This window comes from Marmota marmota, unplaced genomic scaffold (genome assembly GCF_001458135.2).
Source record: "Marmota marmota marmota unplaced genomic scaffold, marMar, whole genome shotgun sequence".
Lineage (NCBI taxonomy): Eukaryota > Metazoa > Chordata > Mammalia > Rodentia > Sciuridae > Marmota > Marmota marmota.
The window spans coordinates 663,841-687,760 of record NW_026000051.1 but is presented as its reverse complement, the minus strand read 5'-3'; the positions used below and the strand labels follow the sequence as shown (position 1 = coordinate 687,760).

Genomic DNA, 23,920 nt, shown 5'->3' with positions numbered 1-23,920 from the left:
GCTTCAATGTGGAAGTTAAACCACTTTGAGTTTCAGTCACTTCTTCCATAGTAAAAGGAAGGTACTTAAATTTTACTCTAAAGGTCCTTTCCAGTTCAAAAGTCTGTCTCTGTGATGTAAACCATAAACAAATTAGTTTCTTTTCTCCCCACAATATCACACCCCACTCCTTCTAGTGACACTAGCATTTTAGAAGTGCATCATCACAAGACTCAAAAGCAGTTAGCAAGGGAAATGTGTTACCATCTGATTGCCTCTCCATGGTGTGAAGGATTGACTGCATAAAGTCATTTTGCTTGTCTGAGCCCAATAACAGTGAGTCCATGGCTTGCTCTTCAAGAATGGTCAGCAACATGCAAATACCTGTAAGATCATTCACAGTGTTCTTGAAGTGATGAAATAACACTATTCTAATGCCTTTTCTGGTTTTGTTGGCAAAAGGGGGAGAAAGATAAACCAAAAAGAACCCCATTCCCCAAATATATTTAAGTCTAAGATATTTGAGTACAGCAGCTCCCAAGTAATAGAACCTAAACTGTTTCAAGGGTAAAAGGGCAGAATGGGACGGGCTTGGTTAAAGAACAGTCTAAGATGACTACCATGTAACCTGTATTTCATCAAGTCTAAGATGCCTTCGATTTTTAAATGTACCAACTTCATAGATCACTAAGAAAGAAAAATTAATGCCATTTATAGTACATGACCTTAGGACCTGGAATTGATGAAATGGGGAAGAACCTTTTTGACTCAGTACCAAACTTGTAAATAATATTCATGTTTCTTTAGACCAGCAAATATTTTACACATTGCAAAAGAGTTGTTAATGATCAAACCCTATTTAAAGTCAACCACTATCAGGTGCGGTGACACACCTGTAACCCCAGCGGCTCAGGAGGCTGAGGCAGGAAGATCCTGAGTTCAAAGCCAGCCTCAGCAAAAGGGAGGCACTAAGCAACTCAGTAAGACACTGTCTCTAAATAAAATACTAAATAAGGCTGGGGATGAGGCTCAGTGGTCAAGTGTCCTCGAGTTCAATTGCTGGCACCCCCACCCCCCAAAAATTAACTACTTAACTTATACTTTGTTGTTCTAATATTGCTTTAAACAAGAGATTCATTTTCCAGTGCTTGAAAATGTACCTCTTCCACAGGTATCTAGGATAAGTAATGTTTAATGATAATACACATAATGTTTAAGTCAATTAAATAACAGAACAGGAACTAGGAACAATGAAATCCTGAATTTTGAAATTTGGACCAGATAACCAAGAGATTACTTCCTGTTCAGGACACTCAGGAAGAATAATTATTGGTGTAGAAACAATACTCACCTAACCAATAGTTTTTGTAGTTGGTTGTATCATACATGTGTGAAGGCAGAAGAATCAGTTTACCCTTTTCGAGAACAGAAGAAGTATAGATGTCTGGATTTTCTAAAAGCCCCAACTCTATGACTTTGAAGAGGCAAGTTAAAACCTCCTGTAAGTCATAATAATCATCTCTGTCCACTTTTCCCAAGTTTCTTGCAGTCAGGATAGCCCAGCGCCGAACCTAAATGCAGAAACAAGAGTATGTTTATGACTTCATTCAACAAAGGTCTACCTATGTACAGAACAGCCTAGATAAGAAAATTGGACTTTCTCTACATTTTAAGATACTAATTAAGACAAAATATAGATCTTGTCTGATCCCGAACAAACTAAACTTAATAGACTTAACAAGCCATTTATGAGACAATCATTTCCAATCATTTAAACACCGACAGGAAATACAGTATTAAAAAAACATTATATGTGAAAATGGCATTTTTTACAAAGTTCTTAATTTTTAGAAACATATACTGAACTATCGTGTGGATAAATTGCTTTGATGTCCAAGATCTGTTCTAAACTGATCCAAAGCAGAGTAAAATGTTGAGTACATACTGGTAATTGATAAAGCTTACTGACTGATAAATGGGATAGTTCACTGTGCCATTCCCTCTATTTTTGTATGTTTGTACTTCTCCATAATAGAAAGTTTAAAAAGGCGAAGAGCCAGGCAAGGTGGCACATGTCTATAATCCCAGTGGCTTGGGAGACTGAAGCAGGAGGATCCTGAGTTCAAAGCCAACCTCAGCAATTTAGTGAGGCACTAAGCAATTCAGTGAGACCCTGTCTCTAAGTAAAATACAAAATAGGGCTGGGGATGTGGCTCAATAGTCAAGTGCACCTGAGTTCAACCCCCAGTACCCCCAAAAGAAAATAATAATAATTTAAAAAAAGCAAAAACCAGACATCTCCAAAGAAATCACCAATCACTTCTAAATGACAGCAAAACATATAGAAGTGACATTAAATTTCTCAGAGGCCATAAATTAAATTTAGTGATTACAGACTAAAGTCAATAACTAAATAAAGTAGAAGAGAAAAATATCAAGAGTGCACCCTGTATAGTAAAGCCTTTCATGAAATACTTTGTTTTATATGCTATGTATGTGTGCACTCAATTAATGCATTTTTAACTATAAGTTACAGTTAATGAAGTTTGAAAAAGACCTAATGAGTAAAAGCCTGAGCTTCAAGCCAACATGACTAATGAATTACAAACTCCTGAAAAAAAAAAAAAAAAAAACCCACAACAAAGGTATCCATGAATCTATACTGATAATAAACAGGTAATTGAGGAAAAGGGAAAAGGATCTTGATTTCAGTATAATTAATGTCAAGTGCTGTCTGATAAATATCAAGACACTGCTGGAGTTGAAAATCACTATTTTGCAATCACAGAAAAAAAGATATATGGTTACATTTAGGAAATTGTGGTTAGTGGCAGGGTATTCACATGTCTAAAGCATCAACAAATTAAACTGGACAGCACCTTAACTGACTACAATGAAGACCACTGTAAGCACCTCTTCTCTCTCTCTCTCTCTCTCTCTCTCTCTCTCTCTCTCACACACACACACACACACACACACACGTATTCATTTTGTTTTGTTAACCCTGTGGAAAGGGTTTTCTCCTATATGTAATCTTTAGGTACTTTATTTCACTTATAATATTACTAAGATTCATCCACAGTTTCAAATTGGCAAGTTTGTCTTAATTGCTACATAATATTCCAATGTCTGACCAAACCAATTTCTTCATCAACCCTCCTACTGATGGTATTTGGGTTGTTTCCAAATTTTTGTTCACCCTGGGTAGCATGCTATGGAATTTCTTATATAGGCCTCCTATTACAAAAATTGTAAGTTCTCTTTCACATACTAAGCCAGGAATTAAAATGTTGATCATGAGATATGTGAACATCTACAAACTATTCTCTGAAGTAGCTGCACCAGTTTATACTTACACAATTATTCCTTACCAGCAATAACAAGATTCAGAGAAGTGCAAAATGATATGACTCTGTGCTCTTATTTCCCTGACCTTTAAATTAAAACATTCCTTTGTATGTTTATTAGATGGACATATTTTTTTCTGTTGGCTCATACCTGTTCAGATCTTCGTCCATTTTTCTTTTGCAGTATTATTAGTATCATACAAATCTCCCAATTTTTAATTTCTATTTTCACTCTCTTAATTGTATATTTTGATTAACAACAGTTATTAATAATAATTTTGTCTATTTTTACTTCATAATCAATGCTTAGTTTCTTTTCTACGAATTCTTTCAAACTGTCACTAAAGTATGTTGAAGTATTCACTATGGTCCAGTATGTGGTCATCTTTGTAGTATTTGAAAAACTGGTTAGATGCACAGCTCATATATGTAGCCCATAAGTCAAGCTTATAAATTGTCTTATACAGATATTTAATTCCCTTCCTGGATTTTGTCTACTGATTCATCAATAAAGAACAGGAAGGGGGCTGGGGTTGTGGCTCAGTGGTAGGGCGCTCACCTCACACACATGAGGCACTGGGTTTGATACTCAGCACCACATAAAAATAAATATAGCTATTGTGTTCACCTACAACATACATACATATATATATATATATATATANTATATATATATATATATATATATATATATATATATATATATATATATATAAGAACAGGAAGGTCTGGGTATGTGGCTCAGTGGTAGATCACTAGCCTAGCATGCACAAATCCTGGGTTCAATTCCCAGCACTGCAAAAAAGAAAAATGAATAAAATGACGACTAACAGGAGTATGTCGAAATCTCATACAACATTAATGAATTTACATATATCTCCCTGTTAATTCTACCAATACTTCCAACATCTACTTTGATGTTACTTTAGTATATTACTCACTTGACCACATACAACCCTTTCTAAAAAAAGACTATGTGATAATACTATAACTTCACCAGTATTTTTTTAAGGCTAGTAGTTGCCTATTATTTTTCTATCCCTTGTAATCAACTTTTTTTGTCCTTATTATGTTTTAGGTGTCTCTTAGAAACAGAATCTTTCTAGATTTTACGTCTTCAGTAATTCAATCTATTGTTTAACTGACAAATTCAGCCCATTTACATTAAATATTGATGTCCTTCAATATGTTTATATGTATGAGCCTTTTTTCTATTTCTTTAAAAGCATTTCTTCTTTCTTAATAATTCTCAGCTACCTCTGTCCTTAGGATAAAAACTTAACAGCATGCTGCCACATCCTTGATCTCCTTGCTGGTCAAACCCATCATCATATTGCTATTACCTATTCCAAATTATTGCTAATATATTCACTTTCTTTGAATTTAACTTTAAAAAAGAAATTCAACCACAGTATTTATCCAAGTTTATGTCTCTCTTATAATATCTCCTGGATTCTTATCTTTTATGTACTTCATTTGGTGCTGGCCTGTGTGTGGTAGACCTAGAACCTTATACAAACAGGATATTTTAATTATGTTCTTATATTTAAATGAGTCGGGTAGAGGTACAAATTTAGGTTTTTAAGCTCTCTCCCCATAAAAATACTCCTTTACTGTCTTCTTGCACACAGTAGGACTGCTACAAATCTGGCATCAATCTGATTCTGTTTTCACAATATGGTCTTCTCTTAATCTTTTCAAAATTTATTTTTGCCGCTCTTAAATTTCATTGATTTGCTGAGGTTGAGACCTGGCTTTTCCTTTACTTCTTAGATTTTATATAGGTCCTTAGAATCAAGTGATCTCCTTATTTTAATTCCAGTAAATTTATATCCATTATTTTTCCAGTATCTCTTTCTGATACTTCTTTTATCTACATTAACATTACTACTTTTTTCTTATTATGTCATCTATTTCTCTTTTTTCATTCTTAAGGATCTGCTCAATCTAGTCTTCTCAGTAACTCAATTTCTTAGCCACAGCCATTCTATTACTCATCCTATCTCCTATCTTATGTTTTCTTTTTCCTTTTTTTTTTTCCATAATACCAGGGGTTGAACCCAGGGCAGTTTACCACTGAGCTATATTCCAAGCCCTTTTTATTTTTTATTTTGTGACAAGAGTTTCTCTCAGTTTCCCAGGATGGCCTTGAACTTGTGATCCTCTTGTTTCAGCCTCCTGAGTCATTGAAATTATAGGCAAGCACCATTATGCCTATCTGGTTCTTAGTTTTCCAGTTCTCATTTAACATTATATCTTCTCTTATTTCTTCTAGCATGTTTATTATAGTTTTTAATTCCTGGACAATGCCCTGGTATTATCGCTTCTATTGAAATCTTTTTCTCAAATACCTTCCTAACTATGCAAGAAGGCCAGCCCCCAGCCTGGCTTACTCCCAATGAATTCAGGGATAAGAGTGGTGGGGGATAAACCCAAGCCATAAAAAGAATAATCAGTCACTGCCACACAACTTACATTTCCAAGGTTAGGGCGAAGCAATATTAGGAGAAAGCACTAGTAGGCTGCAATTCCTCAGTCCTGAGGGTTCTGATGGGATGGCACTGAAGTAACTACCAGTGTTAGCTGCTCCCCAACTGCTTATCTCAGCACCTCACAAACATCAGGGCTCTGTGCTGCTCTGGTTTTTCGTTTTGTTTTTAATATCTATTTGTTTATATGCAGTGCCGAGAATCAAACCCAGTGCCTCACACATTCTAGGCAAGTATTCTACCACTGAGCCACAGGCCACTGCCTGTTTTATTCCTATCATCACCTGGATCAGATCTTGAATTGCCACAGATACAGATGCAAGCACCGCTTATCCAAGGAAATGGTAAAGGAGAACTCAAAGCAAAATCTTAATTCTTTTCCCATTTTACAGCCAAACAAGTGTGTGAAGTCAGTTTTTTGTTGCTGTGACCAAATTCCTGACAATAACAACTTAAAGTTTCAGAAGTTTCAGTCCAAAGTGGGCTGGCTCCATTGTTTTGAGCCCGAGGAGAGGCAGAACATCCTGATAGATGAAAGTTACTCAGCTCACACCAACCAGGAAAGGGGGGGCGGGGACACAGATACAGTCCTCAAGGGCACACCCACAAAGACCCACAGCTCCCAATAATGCCTTCACATCATTACTTCACTGATGGGGTTGAAGCACTCATGTTCCAGTCACTTTCCAAGGCCCACCTCTGAACACTGCTGAACCTTTAACAGGCAGAGGTCTTCAAGGAACATCCTAGATCCAAACTGTAATACAGCTATCTCCTACATACCTCTCACACCATTCACAACAGATGTCCTCCAGAGCTGACCTCAGTGGAAGGGCCAACAGAACTGGTCTGGGCAATACAGCTTAACACTCATGTTCTTCATGAGTTATTCAGGGATCTGGTTTGCAAGCTCATCCTACAGGGAGGGATTCCACATTCCTCCACTACTCCTTCCATACAATCTCCTAACTATAAAGTTGGGATTATCTCTATCTAACCCTCAGAGTCCTACTCCAGAACTCAAGTCTATTGTCGGCAGGTCAGGGCTCCCTGACTTTGGTTTACACAAGACACAATGTAGACTCAGCCACCAAACCTGCAAGTGCTTGTCCCAGAATCTGATTATGAGTTGAGACCTATGCTATAGTTTGCATCTGAAATGTCCCCAAAAGCCCACGTTAAAAGCTTGGTCCTGGGCTGGGGTTGTGGCTCAGTAGTAGAGCACTCGCCTAGCATGCACAAGGCCCTGGGTTCGATCCTCAATACCACATAAAAATAAATAAACAAAATAAAGGTTTTGTCTAACCAAAAAATACATTAAAAAAAAAAAAAAAGGCTTGGTCCTTAGCTTAGCTCTATTGGAAGATGACAGAACCTTTAAGAAGTGGGGCCTAGCAGAAGGTCTTCAGGTCACTGGGAGCATATCCTCAGAGGGCATTATGGGACTCCCAGTTCCTTCCTTTCTTTTTCAGTCCTTGGCCATGAGAACTGTTCTGATCCACCATGCACTCCTGCCATGATGTGCTGCTATAGGCCCAAAGTAATGGTGCCAACTAATCATTGACTAAAACTTCCAAAATTAAGACAAAATAACACTTTCCTCCTTATAGTTGATTATCTCAGCTATTATAGTGATAAAAAGCTTACTACCAAAACCTGCTTCCTCTGTAGTTAGACCTTGGTACTCTGTCAGCCTTCTTTCACAGAGGAACCCCACCTGTCTTGTTCTAGACACAGAACTTGGCCTGGTTCTTTGTCTTGCCTGGAGTGCACTTCTAATTTCTGTGATACTGCAAAAGCTGAGCCCCAAGCTACCTATAGCCACGCAGGCCTACAAGATTCTACCCATTTATTACTTTGGGCTTCTTCTCTTCCTTTGCTGGACCACGGAAACAGTTAACTTCTAAGAATTGTGATTATATTTTTTTAATGCCCTCATTTTTTACTTTTCCTATAATTGTTGTGTTTGGCACAAGGAAACACCACCTGGCCTGGAGATCCCAGACCATGCTCTTTCTCAGCTGGGGAAAATGAGCCCTTTGTTCTTTGCCTAACTTTGTCAGAGCAGCCTCTCATGGCTTGGTGCAGTAACTCAGTTCTAAGTGTGAGGACCAGCAGCACAGATTGCCTCACTATAGGGTGATAAAAGCCCAAACCTCAGCCAGAAGACCATGTCAGGTTTCAATGCTTCAATGTTGCTCTCTCCATCTGTTCCTGCTCATTGTTTTGACTTTCACGTTCTTCTTTGTTTCTGGCACCTAAGAATTTCCCAGCCCTTCCCTGCCCCACCTTTTAATCTATAAGCAAAATAATTTTTTCAAATATTTAAACTAGTATTTCAATGTTTTTGGAGTTGGGTAAGCAAGTAAGAAATGAGAGGAGTCCTTCTTCATTAATTCAACTGACATATTAAAAGAAAATCAAAATTATTCCCTTACTTCACTTTTAAGTTCAAGTATCACCCATCATACTACCTTTTTCTTACCTTTAATAATATAAAATATAAGAATTTTAAAATATTTTAGCAAATATCTTAAAATAGACACCAAAAACCTCCACTAACCCACTATGGGGCTGGAGACATAGCACCCTGAGGTAAAGGACACTTGCCCAGCATACCTGAGGCCCTGGGTTATATCTCTAGTGCAAAATCAAACAAAACCAAGCCTCCATGAAAGCTATCTGTATGTACATAAATAAAATATGTCCTTCTATTGCCTAACATTCCTACTCACCGTTTCATTGGGATGGACCAAAAATAAATAGATCCCTGGATGTTTGTCAAAAACCTGAAAGGAGCAATTGGCTTGTTCCATTTGACAAAGTGCTTCAACACATAATTCATCTAAATAGGAAAAAGGAGGCAGAAAATAAAAATATAAGTCTTATCAACATTTTAAGAGTCCCTAAATCTGACTCCTTAGTTGTTAATGTTAAGTACATGAAAAGTTGTTAGTTGCCCCCAACTTTAATTGAGGTATGCAAATGCTTACAATGTAAATGGAAGCACAATATTTATGATATATGCCTATTCATGTGATCACGGTATGTTCTTAGCATACTCTTTACCTCTCTCTATATATTTCTACACTTGACAATTATCTCCACAGGGTATTTTTGAGAAGCATGGTTATAGAGCTGGTCAATTCCATTTGCATTTTACATTTTGACCTAGGGGCTGTATTTAGTATAGGAGTGAAGAATGAGTTAGCTTATTCCCCAAATGGCTATTTATGAATTATGAATTATCAATTACCCTATAGATCAACTAACTTTAGTGTTTTAAGCTTCAAAAAGTATTAGTAACAGTAGTTGGGATGGGAAAGAGGGATGATGACTAGAAAAAGAGTTCAAGGCATGTTGATAATGTTTTGTTTCTTGATCTAGATACTGGCTACATAAATGTAAAAACTCATGAGATATATTTTTCTGAATGTTGTTATTTAATAAATGTTTTTAAAATGCCCTGTTAGAATTGTTGAATCTAATCACTTTGAATTCACTGACTTAGAATTTGTTCGTCCAATTAAATCTTTAGGTCTACTTTTCAGTTTATTATAGTACAAAGACTAGAGACCCAAGTTAAAAATCAGAAAAATCCAAACTGTTTTTCCACAGGGCAACTAGATAGTCTCTTTAACAAGTCAAACACCTGGTAGGGAAAAAAATAACTAGACAAGGTGGTACATTCCTGTAATCCCAGTGGCACAGGAGGCTGAGGAAAGAGGATCGTGAATTCAAAGCTAGCCTCAGCAAATTAGCAAGGCCCTGTCCCCAAATAAAATATAAAAAAGGGCTGGGGATGTGGCTCAGTAGTTAAGCACCCCAAGTTCAATCCCTGATACCAAAAACAAACAAAAAAGAAAAAAAAAAAAAAAAAACAAGGATATGTTTTTGTACCTGTACAAACATACAGGTGCATGGTTTGTACATGAATTGTACAAACCAAATTCAATATATAGTCCCTGACAGGACTCTTGATTTAAACAAAAGAGACAAAATCCTACATTTTTGCGACTATTGAGAAAATATGAATGTGGACGAGATGTAAGATGCCTTAAAAGTATTCTTAATTTATTACATTTAATAGATGAAGATGTCTTTGAAGAGATCTATATTAAGAAATACTGAGGGGCTGGGGATGTGGCTCAAGTGGTAGAGTGCTCGCCTAGCACATGTGAGGCACTGTGTTCAATCCTCAACACCACATAAAAATAAAGGTACTGTGTCCTTCTACAACTAAAAAATATAAACTGGAAAGAAAGAAAGACTGATATAAACAACCAAAGTCTAGACAACCACAACATGCGATGCCATGGAGATCAGTGAAAATCACTGTGGACCAATGGCTTTCATACACAGGGATTGTGCTCTCATCCCTTTCACCAAGGGACATTCAGCAATGCCTGGAGTCATTCTGGATTGTCACAACAGCACAGTGGGGAAGAGGAAGCCACTGGCATAGTACACAGCAGCCAGGAACGCTGCTGTACATCCCACAATGAATAACACAGTCCCCCACAATGAAGAATTATCTGGTCCAAAATGTCAGTAATGCCAAGGCTGAGAACATTATGTCAATAAACATTAACTGAATGAGTAGGTATGAGACAAAACAAATTCAGCAAAACCTTAACTATAGTATTTATATGGCAAGTATCGGGTGTTCACTCTTCTTACAGAGTGTGTGTGTGTATGTGTGAGAGAGAGAGAGAGAGAGAGAGCGTGCGCGCGCGCACACAAGACAGAACCCAAGGCCTCATACATACTAGATCAGCACCGAGTTATATCCCCAGGCTAATTTTTTAAATAATAAAACATGTAAGTTGAGAAACACCCAAGATACTCACTAACACGCTCATGTAGAAGCAGATAAGGATATTTCAATATTTCCAGTAGAGGAACTCGAAGTTTATTTTCAAAGTCTTGGCCAGTGAAGTCCAACGGCTGTGCCTCTCCATTGTCTACTATATACAAGTCAACATAATCTCCAATTTCTGCCTTCATGGATTTTTCAAAGTGATTTATGAGACGTAAAGTTTCTAATTCCCATAAGACCTACAGGAAGAGAAAAATGAACAGTGTATTTTATATCAACAAAATATGCTAGAAGGGTGATCATTCTAGAAAACCTTTTCTTCAGTATACAAATTCAGAAGTTTAAAGTATTAGCCATTACACAGACATGCCTGACACACTGCAGCTTTGGTTCCAGACCACTGCAATACAGTGAATACTGCAATCAAGTGAGTCACATGAATTCTTGATTTCCCAGTGTATGTAAAAGTTGTTTACACTATACCATAGTCTACAAAGCAGCAATATATGTAAAAAAAAAAAGCAATGTAAGTACCTTAATTTAAAAATGCTTTATTGCTTAAAAGTGCTAAGGATCATCCGAGCCTTTAAGGAGCCGCAATCTGCTGCTGACAGTCTTAATGTTGATGGCTGCTCACCATCAGGGTGGTAGCTGCTCAAAGGTGGGAGGCTGTGGCAATTTCTCAGTGATGAAGTTAGCTCTTACTTTCATGTCGGATTTCTCTAGAGCAAGATGCTACCAGATGGCATTTTATCTACAGTCCTTCTTTCAAAATAGAGGAGTCAATTCTACCAAGCCCTACAGTGCTTTATCAACTAAGTTTATGTAATATTCTAAATCCCTGGTTGTCATTCAACAATATCTGAAGTTATCTTCACCTGGAGTAGACTCCATCTCAAGAAAACTACTTTCTTTGCTCATCAGTAAGAAGTGACACCTCAATCATTCAAGTTTCACCAGGAGATTGAAGCAATTCCATATCTTGAGGCTCCACTTCAAGTTTTCCTGCTAGTTCCACCCCATCTGTAGTTAGTTATAAGGTCTTGAACTCCTCAAAGTCATCCATGAGAATTGGAATCAATTTCTCCCAAACTCCTGTTAGTGTTGACATTATTTTTTGGAGAAAGGCAAGGCTGGCCTTATACTGGCGATCTTCCTAACTTCAGCCTTCTGGTAGCTATGATTCTGGGTATGCACCACCACACACAGCTTTTATTAACCTCTTCCCATGAGTGCTTTTAATTATATTTAGAATGGGGAATCCTTTCCAGGTTTACAATTTACTTTGCCCAGATCTAGCAGAGGAAATGACCAACTATGACAGCTACAGCCCTACGAAACACATTTCCTAAATAATGACTTGAAAGTCAAAATTATTCCTTGATCCATAGGCTAAGAATGGATGTTGAGTTAGTAGGCATGAAAACATTGATCTTGCCAGGAATGGTGGTTTTATGCCTGTAATCCCAGCAACTAAGGAGGCTGAGGTGGGGGGATCACAAGCTCAAGGCCAGCCTGAATTATTTAGTGAGAATCTGTCTCAAGATTTTTAAATAATTTGAAAAAGGGCTGGGAATGATACAGCACCCCTAGGTTCAATCCCAAGTACCATAAAAAGAAAACATAAATCTTGTACAGCTGTACTGTCAATGAGCAGTAATATTTTGAAAGGAATCCATCTTACTATGCATAACCAGTGAGCTTAAAATATTTAATAAACCAGTGTGTAAAAAAAATGTACCATCATCCAGCTTTGTAGAGAAGGCTTTGCTTTGAAGCTTTCCGGTATCTTCTTCCTGGTATTTTCTTCCAATATAATGTTATTTCTGCTATACTGAAAATCTGTTCAGTGAAGCCACCTTCGTCAACCATGTTACCTAAATCTTCTGGGCAACTGGCTACTTCACCTTGCACTTATATTATGAAGATGGCTTCTTTCCTTAAACCTCCTTAAAACACGGGCAGATCAGGCATGGTGGCACATACCCATAATCCCGGCAACTCAGGAGGCTGAGGCAGGAGGATTCCAATTTCAAGGCCAGCCTCAGCAACATAGAGAGGCCTCAAGCAACTTAGCAAGACCCTGTCTCAAAATAAAAAATAAAAAGGGCTGGGATGGGAGCTCATTGGTAAAGCACCCCTTAGTTTGATCCCCAGTACCAAAAAAATGAAAAAACAAAAATAAAATATAAAGCACAGGCAGAGTCTATCTGGTATAATTCTTAAGAACCCTAGGGTTTTTTTCAGAATGGTAAATGTATTGATTTCAACCTTAAGTCACCAGCCACATTACCCCTTAATACAACAGTCAGACTGTTTTTTTTTTTTTTTTTTTTTTAAAAAAAAGAGAGATGAGATGAGATGAGAGAGAGAGAATTTTTTAATATTTATTTTTTAGTTTTCGGCGGACACAACATCTTTGTTTGTATGTGGTGCTGAGGATCGAACTTGGGCCGCACGCACGCCAGGGAGTGCACTACACTTGAGCCACATCCCCAGCCCCAAGTCAGCCTGTTTTTTGAGGCTTTAAAGCCAGGCACTACCTTCTCTCCAGTTATAAAAACACTGGCTGGTGTCTTCTTCCAATATAAGGTTATTTCTGTTACACTGAAAATCTGTGCAGTGAAGCCACATTTGTCAACCATGTCAGGAGATCCTCTGGGCAACTGGTGCTTCACCTTGCACTTCCATTAGGCAGATGGCTTCTCTCCTTAAACCTCCTTAACCAACTTCTGCTAGCTTCACTTTTCTTCTGCAGCTTCCTCACGTTTCAGTCTTGCAGAACTAAAGAGAGGGCTTTGCTCTGGATTAGGCTTTGGCTTAAGGGAACGTTGTGACTGGTTTGATATTCCCTTCAGACTAATGAAACTTTCTCTGTATCAGTGATAAGGCTGTTCACTTTGTCATTCACATGTTCACTGGAATAGCATTTTTAACTTTCTTCAAGAACTTTGCATTTACAACTTGGCTTTTTGGCACAAGAGGATGGCTTTTATTTTCTTTTAGAACTGGGGTTTTAACCCAGGGGAATTTTTACCACTGAGCTACTCCTTAGCCCTTTTTCCTTTTTTGAGATAGGGTCTCATCAAGTTACTTAGGGCCTTTCTAAATTGCTGAGGCTAGCCTCAAACTTGTAATCCTCCTGCCTCAGTCTCCTAAGTCACCAGGATCAAAGATGTGTGCCATAGGGCCCTGCCAGAGGCATAGCTTTTGACATGCCTTCCTAAACTTATCTTTTCTAGATTTATCTTATCTTTTCTAGACTTTGATTTAAAGTGATGGACATGCTACTCTTTCTTTCACTTAGACACTTAGGCATCATTGTACAGTTATTACTTGCCTTAATTTCAATACTATTGTCATTCAGGGACTAAGGCAGCCCAAGGAAAGGGAAAGAAATGGGAAATGGCCAGTCAGTAAAGCATACATACAGAATACATACAACGCTTACTGATTAAGTTCTGTCTCATATGAGCATAGTTCACTGCACCCTACAACAATCATCAAAGACCAATGACCACAGATAACCATAACAGATATAATAATAACTAAAAAGTTGGAAGTATGGTGAGAACTACCAAAATGTGACAGAGACACAAAGTGAGTGTATTGGGGTTGCAAAATCAAACTGGTAGACTTGCTCAAAGCAGGTTGCCATAAACTTTCAATTTGTTAAAAAAAAAAAAAAAAGAAAGAAAGAAAGAAAGAAAACCAGCATCTGTGAAGCACAATAAAGCAACAAGCCAAAGGAGGTATGCCTACATTAATTTAAGGGAAACAGCTTCTCAACATGGCCATGCTTATGAGATATGAGTACATGAAGTATGAGATGTTCAAACACCTCTCCTGCAGTTTTGCTAAAAGTATCCCAGCAACCCTATCCACCAGGTTCTACTCAAAGGGCAGGAGCAAGGCCCTCTCTCTCTTTCCTTCCATGTTCCAGCCATAGCTGCCTACCTTAGAGCATCAGCTTCAGCATGAAGAAAGTGGGCTGCTTCATAATTAGCAAACTTTATAAATTGCAAGTCTCTCAACAGATTCATAATTATCCCACCATCATATACTGTACACAGCTCTATGTTCTACGTTCTTTTCATCAAATAAATATAATAAACCAAATGCTTGCCTTCAGAGATCTGTAACCATCTACCCATAAAAAAAGAAAAATTAACAATTAAAAAAGTCAAGTCATTCCAATTCATGAAGATAGCACCGAAAAATACATTGACATAAAAAAAAATATTCCACACGACTTCATTTTATAAAATTATGTCATATCAAAATGACAAGTGATAAATTATAAAAAATTCTGTTTTAGATTCCAATTCAATTCCATCAGTGGTAAGTATTTATCAGTACCTGCTACATACCAACTAGTAAGCTAGGTACTACCAAGGTACATTATCTTTTAAATTTTAAACTCCCATCATTTCCCTGAATGCTTCTGATAGAGTTCAAATTTATTCTCTTCTTTATTATTAGCTCTGAAAAACAATGCCTATCTCATGTAAATTACCTTATGCAAGAATGGCAATTCATCTCTTGCTTTGTGGTATTCAGCTACACATTCTAAGCAGTAGCAGAGGTCTTCATCAGCTGTCTGGAATTCACTGGTTAGGGTCTTGGATGCATAGCACTTGAGGAAGTCAATGGTGGAAATACCACCTGGCGTACACCAACAACATGTGCTCATTCTGTACCTATACCCAAGAAAGGAGACATTTACAAATTTAAATAACACTTCAGATTTATCTTTTATGGAATATGGGTATCCATTCTACCTAAGAACCAAGTTTTGAACTTAAAATGTGCCTCCACTGCTAGAACAGTCTGCTGATCACCTTATCACTGAACCACTAACTCAAAAATCCGAAAGCAGAGCAGGGGACAAAGCAGTGGTAAAATGCTCACCTAGTATACTCGATGCTCTGGGTTTGATTCCGAGCATCACACACACACACACACAAAAAAAAAAAAAAAAAAAAAAAAAAAAACCCTACAAAAAACTGAAAGCACTTTGGTAGTAATAAATATCATAAGGCAATGTACAGTTGTGCTACAGATATAACTCTGATGAAAAACACAGAGGCCATACTCATCAATGTTTTTTCAAAGTACAAATTTTGGAGTAGCCTAGTAATTTATGGGAGGCAAAGCAAAAGATCAAGAAACCTTTCATATTTCCAGAAGCCCTAGTCTAGAAATCTCTGGAAACAAAAACCCATGGATCTAAACCTATACCAATAACAAAAATACATATAAACAAAAGATCTTTCTCTTGTTCAGAAAGCATATATACGTGAATTTACGTATATATACATATATATTAATTGTTGCCCATACTCATTATTCTTCAATATGCTATAAATTCTTATAAATGCTAGCAACCTACTGCTGCTAATTTTAATGTTGGTTTTTGAGCCTCTTCAACTTTTTTTAAATATACCATCACAGCCTTCACCAAACTTAAAAGTTAAAGGATTAAAATAATCATCCAAATCTTAGCAATCTCAAAAAGAGCAAAGTAGCCAAATAGTACCAGGAAGGAAGAGGAAATCTCAAGAACCAAATATGTCAAAGGTTTGAATGAAGATACATAAGGCGGGTCCTGTCAGAATTGCAGATGGCATGAAACAGGTTCAGTAAATAGAAAGGATACCAGATTCCAAAGAGATCTCCAACTCCAATGAAGTACAACCAAAATAAGCTAAGACACTATGGTTTTATCCCTATAACTAAATGCATATAAAAGCTAACAGAAATCCCACTGTTAGGAAACAGTGTACTATGGCCAAATAAAAAAGAAATGTATACAGTGATAATACATTAAATAAATAAATAGGTTACAGCAGGGAAAATGCAAAGTAAATCCAGAAGATTTTGAAAAGCCAAAGAGTCAAACTTAAAAAGAGTTTTCCATGGCTAAAGCTGAAACAATTTGAACAAAATAATGTAATACTGGATTATAACCCAAAGAATAAATGAGTACAAATTCATCTATACTGATACAAATAAGTGACTGAATGAATCAACAAACTTAAGTGAAAGTACACATCTTCCTTGTATAAAAATTCCAAATAATACATATGATATCCATGGTTGCAACAGGTGAAGCTTAACCCTTATCCCACCTGAGTATGAACTGAAATTTTAGTCAATCACCTCCAAAAAACAGAAATTGGAAACCCAGCACTTTATAATGAAGACACCTGACAATCACAACCTTAAGGAAGGGATCAAGACCAACCATCCTCAACCAGAGGAAGGAGTCATGTCAACACCCCTAACAAGGAACTTCAACTCTCTGGTATGCTCCCCAACAATCCTGATTCCAGTCCAGTAATGAGAAAAACAGACAAACCCAATATGAATATGCCTAGCATGCATGAGGCATTGGTTTCGATCCTCAGCACCACATAAATGTAAAATAAAGATATTGTGTCCACCTAAAACTTAAAAATATTTAAAAAAAAAAAAATCTGACCTCAGCCAGGTATAGTGGTGCACACCTGTAACCCCAGCATCTTGGGAAGCTGAGGCAGGAGGATTGCTAGTTCAAAGCCAGCCTCAGCAAAAGCCAGGCGCTAAATAACTCAGTGAGACCCTGTCTCTAAATAAAACACAAAATAGAGCTGGGGATGTGGCTTAGTGGTCACACCAAGTTCAATTCTTGTTACCAAGAAAAAAAAAAAAAAAAAAAAAAAACTGACCTCAAGTTAATTATCCTGTAGAAAAATATCAGCCAAATTGGAAGGGTGGGGGCAAACCCAACTGTGAACTAAGTTCCTTTCTTAAACAGAATGGACCCAACCATAACCTGTGTATTCTCTTCAGGGTTGAATCACTCTAAATATAACGAAAACTGATTAGTGGCATGTAAAAAGGCTCTGCATTTTTTGTGTATATACATACAGCACATAAAGAAAGATAATCTATTGATAATATTAGAATTCACAGAAGAGAAAATTAGAAAAAAACCTCTTAAGAAGGGAAGAAGAGACAAACAGTCAGGAAACTTAAGCAAAGTCACTGAATGTTTGAAAATAAAAATTTGGCAAAGCAAGGCTTTTGAATAAGTATCACCATAAAATTCAGAGTAACAAAGTCTCTGCTAGTGGGAAATTGATGAAGTTTTGAAAGAAACTATACTTTTCTTCTAAGGCTGCCACAGTCTGGCTGGGCACAAAATAACAGAGCCACCACAAGGAACTTGTAGGTTCAAACAGGAACTCCTTTATTGCCTGAACTCCAGCAAACGCCACCCACTGGGCCCTTCTAGGAACACCACACACCAACCGGAACTCCCTCCACCCGCAGGCAGCAGGAGCCGCCCTTTTGCCGGACAGCAGGGGTCTATATACAACTGAATACACAGGCTGTTTCAATCCAGCATCATCCAGTCACAGCAATTATACATAGCTTAATTTAATCATCACCTTCTTAATGGCTCGCTGGCATCACCTCTCAACCACTCCTTCTGGCAAAAATGCCAGGCTTCATCCAACTGGGCTGTGGCTCTCAACATAAGGCTTTTTTAAACTCCCCAATTTCTCTTTAACCCGTGATTTAATAATTATAAGTGCATAAATATAACCAAACACATGTATCTGTCTTGTAAAATGATTTTTAAAATTTACTAAATATTACTTTTACTGGACTGAGGATGCAGTTTAGTGGTAGAACAGTTGCTTAGCATCTGCAAGGTCCTGGATTTGACCTCCAGTATCACCAAAAAAAGAAAAAAGATTACTTTTACTCATGCTTCTGAAAGGAATTTAGGGTGGCTTTCATCATGTAAGTACACTGAAAATAAGATTTCAAAAAATGTCAAAACTTATTTTGGAGTTCAATTTCACTAAGTCTTTAATTAGAAGCTGACCAAAGAATGGAACAAAAGAATAAAGTTCGTTACATAGAAAAAAAAATAGTATGTAAGTTCAGAGGCAGAGTCCTGCCTGTTCCTGACACTAACTCTAATTTACATTTAATTAATACCTACCTTTCACAAGGAAACTGCAGACTAGGGAATACCAAAATACAGTAATTTAATTTAAACAAAAAATTCTTATATCTGAAAAGACATCATCATAATACTAGGATGTTTACAATCTTGCAGAAACTGGTTTTCAGGTGATCTACTCCATGTGGGGAAGTGAGCTAACAAGAATAGAAAGTGAAACTTCACAGAGATTGTTTCAAGCATGACTTTGGCAGATAAAAAGATTACAGTTGGCTGGCACCACTGGCACATGCCTGAAATCCAAGCAAAATGGGAGGCCGAGCTGGGCACGGTGGCACATACCTGTAATCCCAGTGCCTCCAGAGGCTGAGACAGGAGGATATCAAGTTCAAAGCCATCCTCAGCAATTTACCAAGGTGCTAAGCAACTCAGTGAGACCCTGTCTCTAATAAAATACAAAAGAGGGCTGGACGTGGCTCAGTAGCACAATACCTGATAGTTATTAAAAAAAGGGGGGGGGGGGGAGGCTGAGGCAAGTGGATCCCATTTTGAGGTCAACCTCTGCAGCGGCTTAGCGTCACTCTCTCAAAAGAAAAAGTTGTAAAAAAGGAGTGGTATGAGCACCCCAGTTTCAATCCCAGTACTACTCCCACACAAGATTATAGTCACTTTAAACTTTAAAAACCTGAAGGGATTTACTGGAAATAAAATGTGTACTTTAACATAATCAACAGAGCAGAAAACTAAAGAAATCTATTGAGGGGCTGTGGCTCAGGAGCAGAGCACTTCCCTAGCATGTGTGAGGCACTGGGTTCGATTCTTAGCACCATATATAAATAAAGGTCCACCAACAACTAATAAAGTATTTAAAAAAAAAAGAAATCTACTGAGAAAAGTAGCCTACTTCCTCATTCATCTCAAAAAGGAAGAGTAGGCTCAGCGGTAGAGCGCTCATTTCACACGTATGAGGCCCTGGGTTCAATCCTCAGCACCACATAAAAATAAATAAAAATAAAAATAAAAGTATTGCGTCCAACTACAACTAAAAAAAATAAATATTAAAAAAAAAAAAAAGAAAGAAAGAGTAGAGCAACCTACTGTCAGGTGCTTTTGGGAGCTCTGCCTATTTTCTTTGTGCTTGAATAAATCCTACTCCTTTCAAAAAAAAAAAAAAAAAAAAGATCAAATTTTCTCAAAGTAGATGGGAGTCACTGCCACAGAACAGGTAAATGACATGGAATAGAATACAGAAAGAACACTGCTGTAGAGCATTATCAATAACATGCTACCTTGATTTCTCTCAAAATTTTAGATTTGTGGCTACGGCCCCAAATGTAAAATCATCCTGGTCCAATGGCTAAACCCAAGAAATCTCATTAGGGTGTACTTTATATTTTAAGAAAAACATTTTGCTCATAAATTACTATGAATCCTGTAAAACTCTGCAGAACACAGTCCTTCCTGAGATGTGTTTTATGAACTGCTACTGCTTAAAATCATTACCAAACCCTAAACGGATTGGGGGGCGGGTGTTGGGATATAGATAATACTGGGGTTTCAGAAGAGAAGTAAAAGCCACTTTCTGAGCATCAACCAAAAAGAGAGTTGATGTGTCAAAAATGCAGGGTGCTTCACCAGAGGTATGGCTATACCTTTCCCCAGACTCATCCTTGGAATATCATTCCTCAAAATTAACTAGCCAGAAATTTAAACAACAATCTCTTTCTTCTACTCTACCCAGTTAAACACCTTTAAAAAGTAATTTAAATCTGTGGGCTCGGGTCGTGGCTCAGAGGTACAGCACGCACCTAGCATGCGCGAGGCACTGGGTTCGATTCTCAGCACCATATAAATCAAAATAAAGACACTGCACTGTATCCACCTATAACTAAAAAATAAAAATTTTTTTTAAAAAAAAGTAATTTAAATCACCATCTCCCACTTCGTCAGCTCCTTTCAATTCTAGCTTCACCCTTCGCCCACGGAACGTTTCTACAAAGTCCAACAATCACTCTATTGGGTACCCAATTCAATGGGCTCCTTACTTGACTCTAACTGTATAAAAAAATGCTGGCCATGTATTCCTTAGCCATGCTGACATACCATTTTCCTGACACTAGGTCTACCAAATTCCTTCTGCTTCCCTTCCTAATATGAGTCTCCAAAGGTTTGAGCCTTCTAATCTCTGCATTCAATACTTTTTCTGGATGGCCTTACTCAAACCACTGTTTTAACTACTACCTGCACTGAAGCTTCTCCAAACCTAAAAATGTCTTTCTTTTTTAGATGGTGGTCTCAGTATGTTGCTCAGGCTGGCAGTCTCGAACTACTGGGCTCAAGTAATCAATCCTCTTGCTTCAGCCTTCTGAGTGGCTGGGCCACAAGCACCTTACCCAGCTTAAAAAAAAAAAAAAGAGAGACACTAGGTATCAAACCCAGGGCCTTGCACATGCTAGATAAGAGCTACATCTTCAACACTTAAAAAACTATGAATGCGGGGCTGGGGATGTGGCTCAAGCGGTAGCGCGCTCGCCTGGCATGCGTACAGCCCGGGTTCGATCCTCAGCACCATATACAAACAACAATGTTGTGTCTGCTGAAAACTAAAAAATAAATATTAAAAAAAAAAAAAAATTCTCTCAAAAAAAAAAAAAGAAAGAAAACTATGAATGCAATGCATAAGTAGGTTTCAACTACTTAATAATGACAGACTAGCCCAGAAGTCAAGATATATTCAATACCCAACTACAGTGTATCTCTACTTACAGGACTGACAGCCACCTCAAAGAAAACATGACCTGAACAAAACAAAATTCTTAGCTTAAATTTGTTATACTTTGTCCTGTATTCATTATACTGACTGCAATACCATCCATTCAGTTTTCAAACCAGTAACCTAAAAATTAACCTACATTGTCCATCAATGGATGAATGGTAAAGAAAATGTAGTGCATATATACAAAATGGAGTTTTACTCAGCCATAAGTAAAAATAAAATAATGTCATTTGCAGGAAAATGGATGAAACTTGAGAAAATTATGCTAAGCAAAATAAGCCAAACTTAGAAAGTCAAGGATTGCTGTCCTATAAGGAAGGTACACAGGAAAAAGGAAAAGAACGGTGGAAGTAGATCTCATGAAAATCCAAGGGAGATCAGTAGAGTATAGAAAAGGGACCAGAGGGAGGGAAGAAGAGGAGAAAAGGGAAACACTGGAGAATAATATTGGCCACATTATACTGTTATATCATATATAAATAAGTAACAACAAATCCCACCACCACATACAACTATAATATGCCAATAAAAGAAAAAAACTTTAAACACCAAAAAAAAAAAAAAAAAAAAAGCTTGGGGGCTGGGGTTGTGGCTCAGCAGTAGCAGTAGAGCGCTTGCCTAGCACGTGCAAGGCCCTGGGTTCGATCCTCAGCACCACATAAAAATAAATAAAGGTATTGTGTCCAACTACAAACAAAAAATAAATGTTTAAAAACAAAAGCTCTACTCTCCTGCCTTTATTCTCACCCGAGTTCCACTGTCTATAGTTTCTTAAACTTACACCTGTAATTTTTTCTCACTGCCATCACCACTGCCTTAGTTGAACATATTTTCACTATTTTCTTGTGTTACTAATGAAGCCTAAATGATCTCTCTGCCTCTTGTCTGATCCACTAACAATTCTTTCTCCAAAATGTTTCCAGAAGCCAAAAGACAAACTAGATCTCAAAAGCACAGAGGGGGGCTGGGGGTGTGGCTCAAGCAGTAGTGTGCTCACCTGGCATGCGCAGGTTGCTGGGTTCGATCCTCAGCACCACATAAAAATAAAATAAAGATGTTGTGACCACATAAAAATAAAATAAAGATGTTATGTCCCACCAAAAAGTATAAAATAAATATTTAATTAAAAAAAAAAAAAAAAAAAAGCACAGAGGACTCCTCCACAGTTCTGGGACAGAATGCAAACTGTTGAGTTCAATACACAGGCCTCCATGACCTGGCTTCAGCACCATTCTAGCCACTACCTTCTCTCTCTCCACCTGCTCATCCTAAAACAACTCATGGTGTTTACATTCTATAATTTGATGGAAGCTCTTCCATCTGTCTTGTACACTCACCTTTCACACCTCTGCCTGGTTAATTCCAGGAATTTAAAAATTCTTTTTTTATAAAATTCAGATTCATTTTTAAAGTACTCCACTATCGATTCTGATAGAATCCTGGATTTGAGAACCGCCAGGATGCAATGCATCCCCAGTGTCATCACATCTGGGAGGCTGGTCTGACCAAACCTCACTTCCAGTTTGTCTTTGATGACCTCCTTCTCTATTCCCTCACGACTCGGTTCAAATTTCTATCACTGCACTTATCAGGGTGAACTTCTGTTTACTTACCTGCTTCCTCCACCCGCCCCCAGCAAATGAAAGTCTGTTAAGGCAAGGACCTGCTCCATATATATCCATACTTTACATTTACCTCCAGTGATGGGTATATGTTGTGACTGAAAAACAAAAAGTCTTAATAGTTTAAAAGAAATAATAATAATTACCTTGGCAAACAGCCTGCAGAGATGTGCTCCTCAGTTGAGATTGCTTGGCTTATCTGTGAATGAGTGACGATTTGCATTCATATATATTCAGACTTTGGCCCCCTAAAAAACATTTCTGAAATTAAAAAAAGAAGTACAACGCACGAAGTGGCTTCTATATCTTATGCGGACCTTGCATCAACCCTCCAGAGTGGGCCACCTGAAGAGGAAGCTCGGGCAGGCTACAGGAGATGAATTCAAGCAATGAATGAAATAAGGGTAGAACTGCCAATTCTAACCCGTAGGTCCTCAGGGCACTGTCCCAACTCAGGGCCCAGCTAGGCACTGGGGCAAACATTCCCCAAATTAACAAGTGCTGGTAACCTCCGTCCCAGGCTCTCCAGGAACTCGGCGCTGCCACTTATCAAACTCGCCCTCCTCCGGGTTCTCTGCCCCTGGGGGTCGGTCCGTTTCGCGCGGGCGGCGCAACCTCGGGCACAGCTCCCTCCGGGACACAGCCCAGGGAACCGAGCCCCTGTGGCCGCTGTCAGCGCCGCGTCTCCTGCAGGCGGGGCGGGCGGGCAGGCCTACGGGCGAACCCCCTCTCCGGAGCCAGCCGACGGGGACTGCGTCCAGGACAGCCGCGAGGAGAACTCCCAGCCCGGGGCCACCGCGCAGCGCCAACCCCACAGTTCGCTCACACGAGAGCGCGGGCGGGCGTCCCGGCGCCTGGGCCCGGCGTGCAGGGCACAAAGGGCGGCCGGCCGGCCTCCGGGGACACTCTCGCCGCGCGCCGCGACCCC

At 38.4% G+C, this 23,920-nt stretch overlaps 1 protein-coding gene across 6 annotated transcripts in view; it reads right to left on the bottom strand.

Annotated features, from left to right (window-relative positions):
• Nucleotides 1-23,920, bottom strand: part of Setx (senataxin) — an 86,555-nt gene that overhangs the window by 60,900 nt on the left and 1,735 nt on the right. For 2 of the 6 annotated variants that reach the window (XM_048812835.1, XM_048812839.1), the window contains exons 2-7: nucleotides 23,139-23,253; nucleotides 15,151-15,334; nucleotides 10,666-10,873; nucleotides 8,551-8,660; nucleotides 1,331-1,550; nucleotides 244-363 (exon numbers count right to left, since the gene is read on the bottom strand). In XM_048812835.1, coding sequence (XP_048668792.1) covers nucleotides 244-363; nucleotides 1,331-1,550; nucleotides 8,551-8,660; nucleotides 10,666-10,873; nucleotides 15,151-15,334; nucleotides 23,139-23,215 — 919 coding nt within the window. In that variant the 5' untranslated portion in view covers nucleotides 23,216-23,253. Of the gene's footprint in view, nucleotides 1-243; nucleotides 364-1,330; nucleotides 1,551-8,550; nucleotides 8,661-10,665; nucleotides 10,874-15,150; nucleotides 15,335-23,138; nucleotides 23,254-23,501; nucleotides 23,844-23,920 lie in introns of those variants that run through there. The other 4 variants (XM_015497407.2, XM_048812836.1, XM_048812837.1 and 1 more) reach the window with 4 other exon arrangements.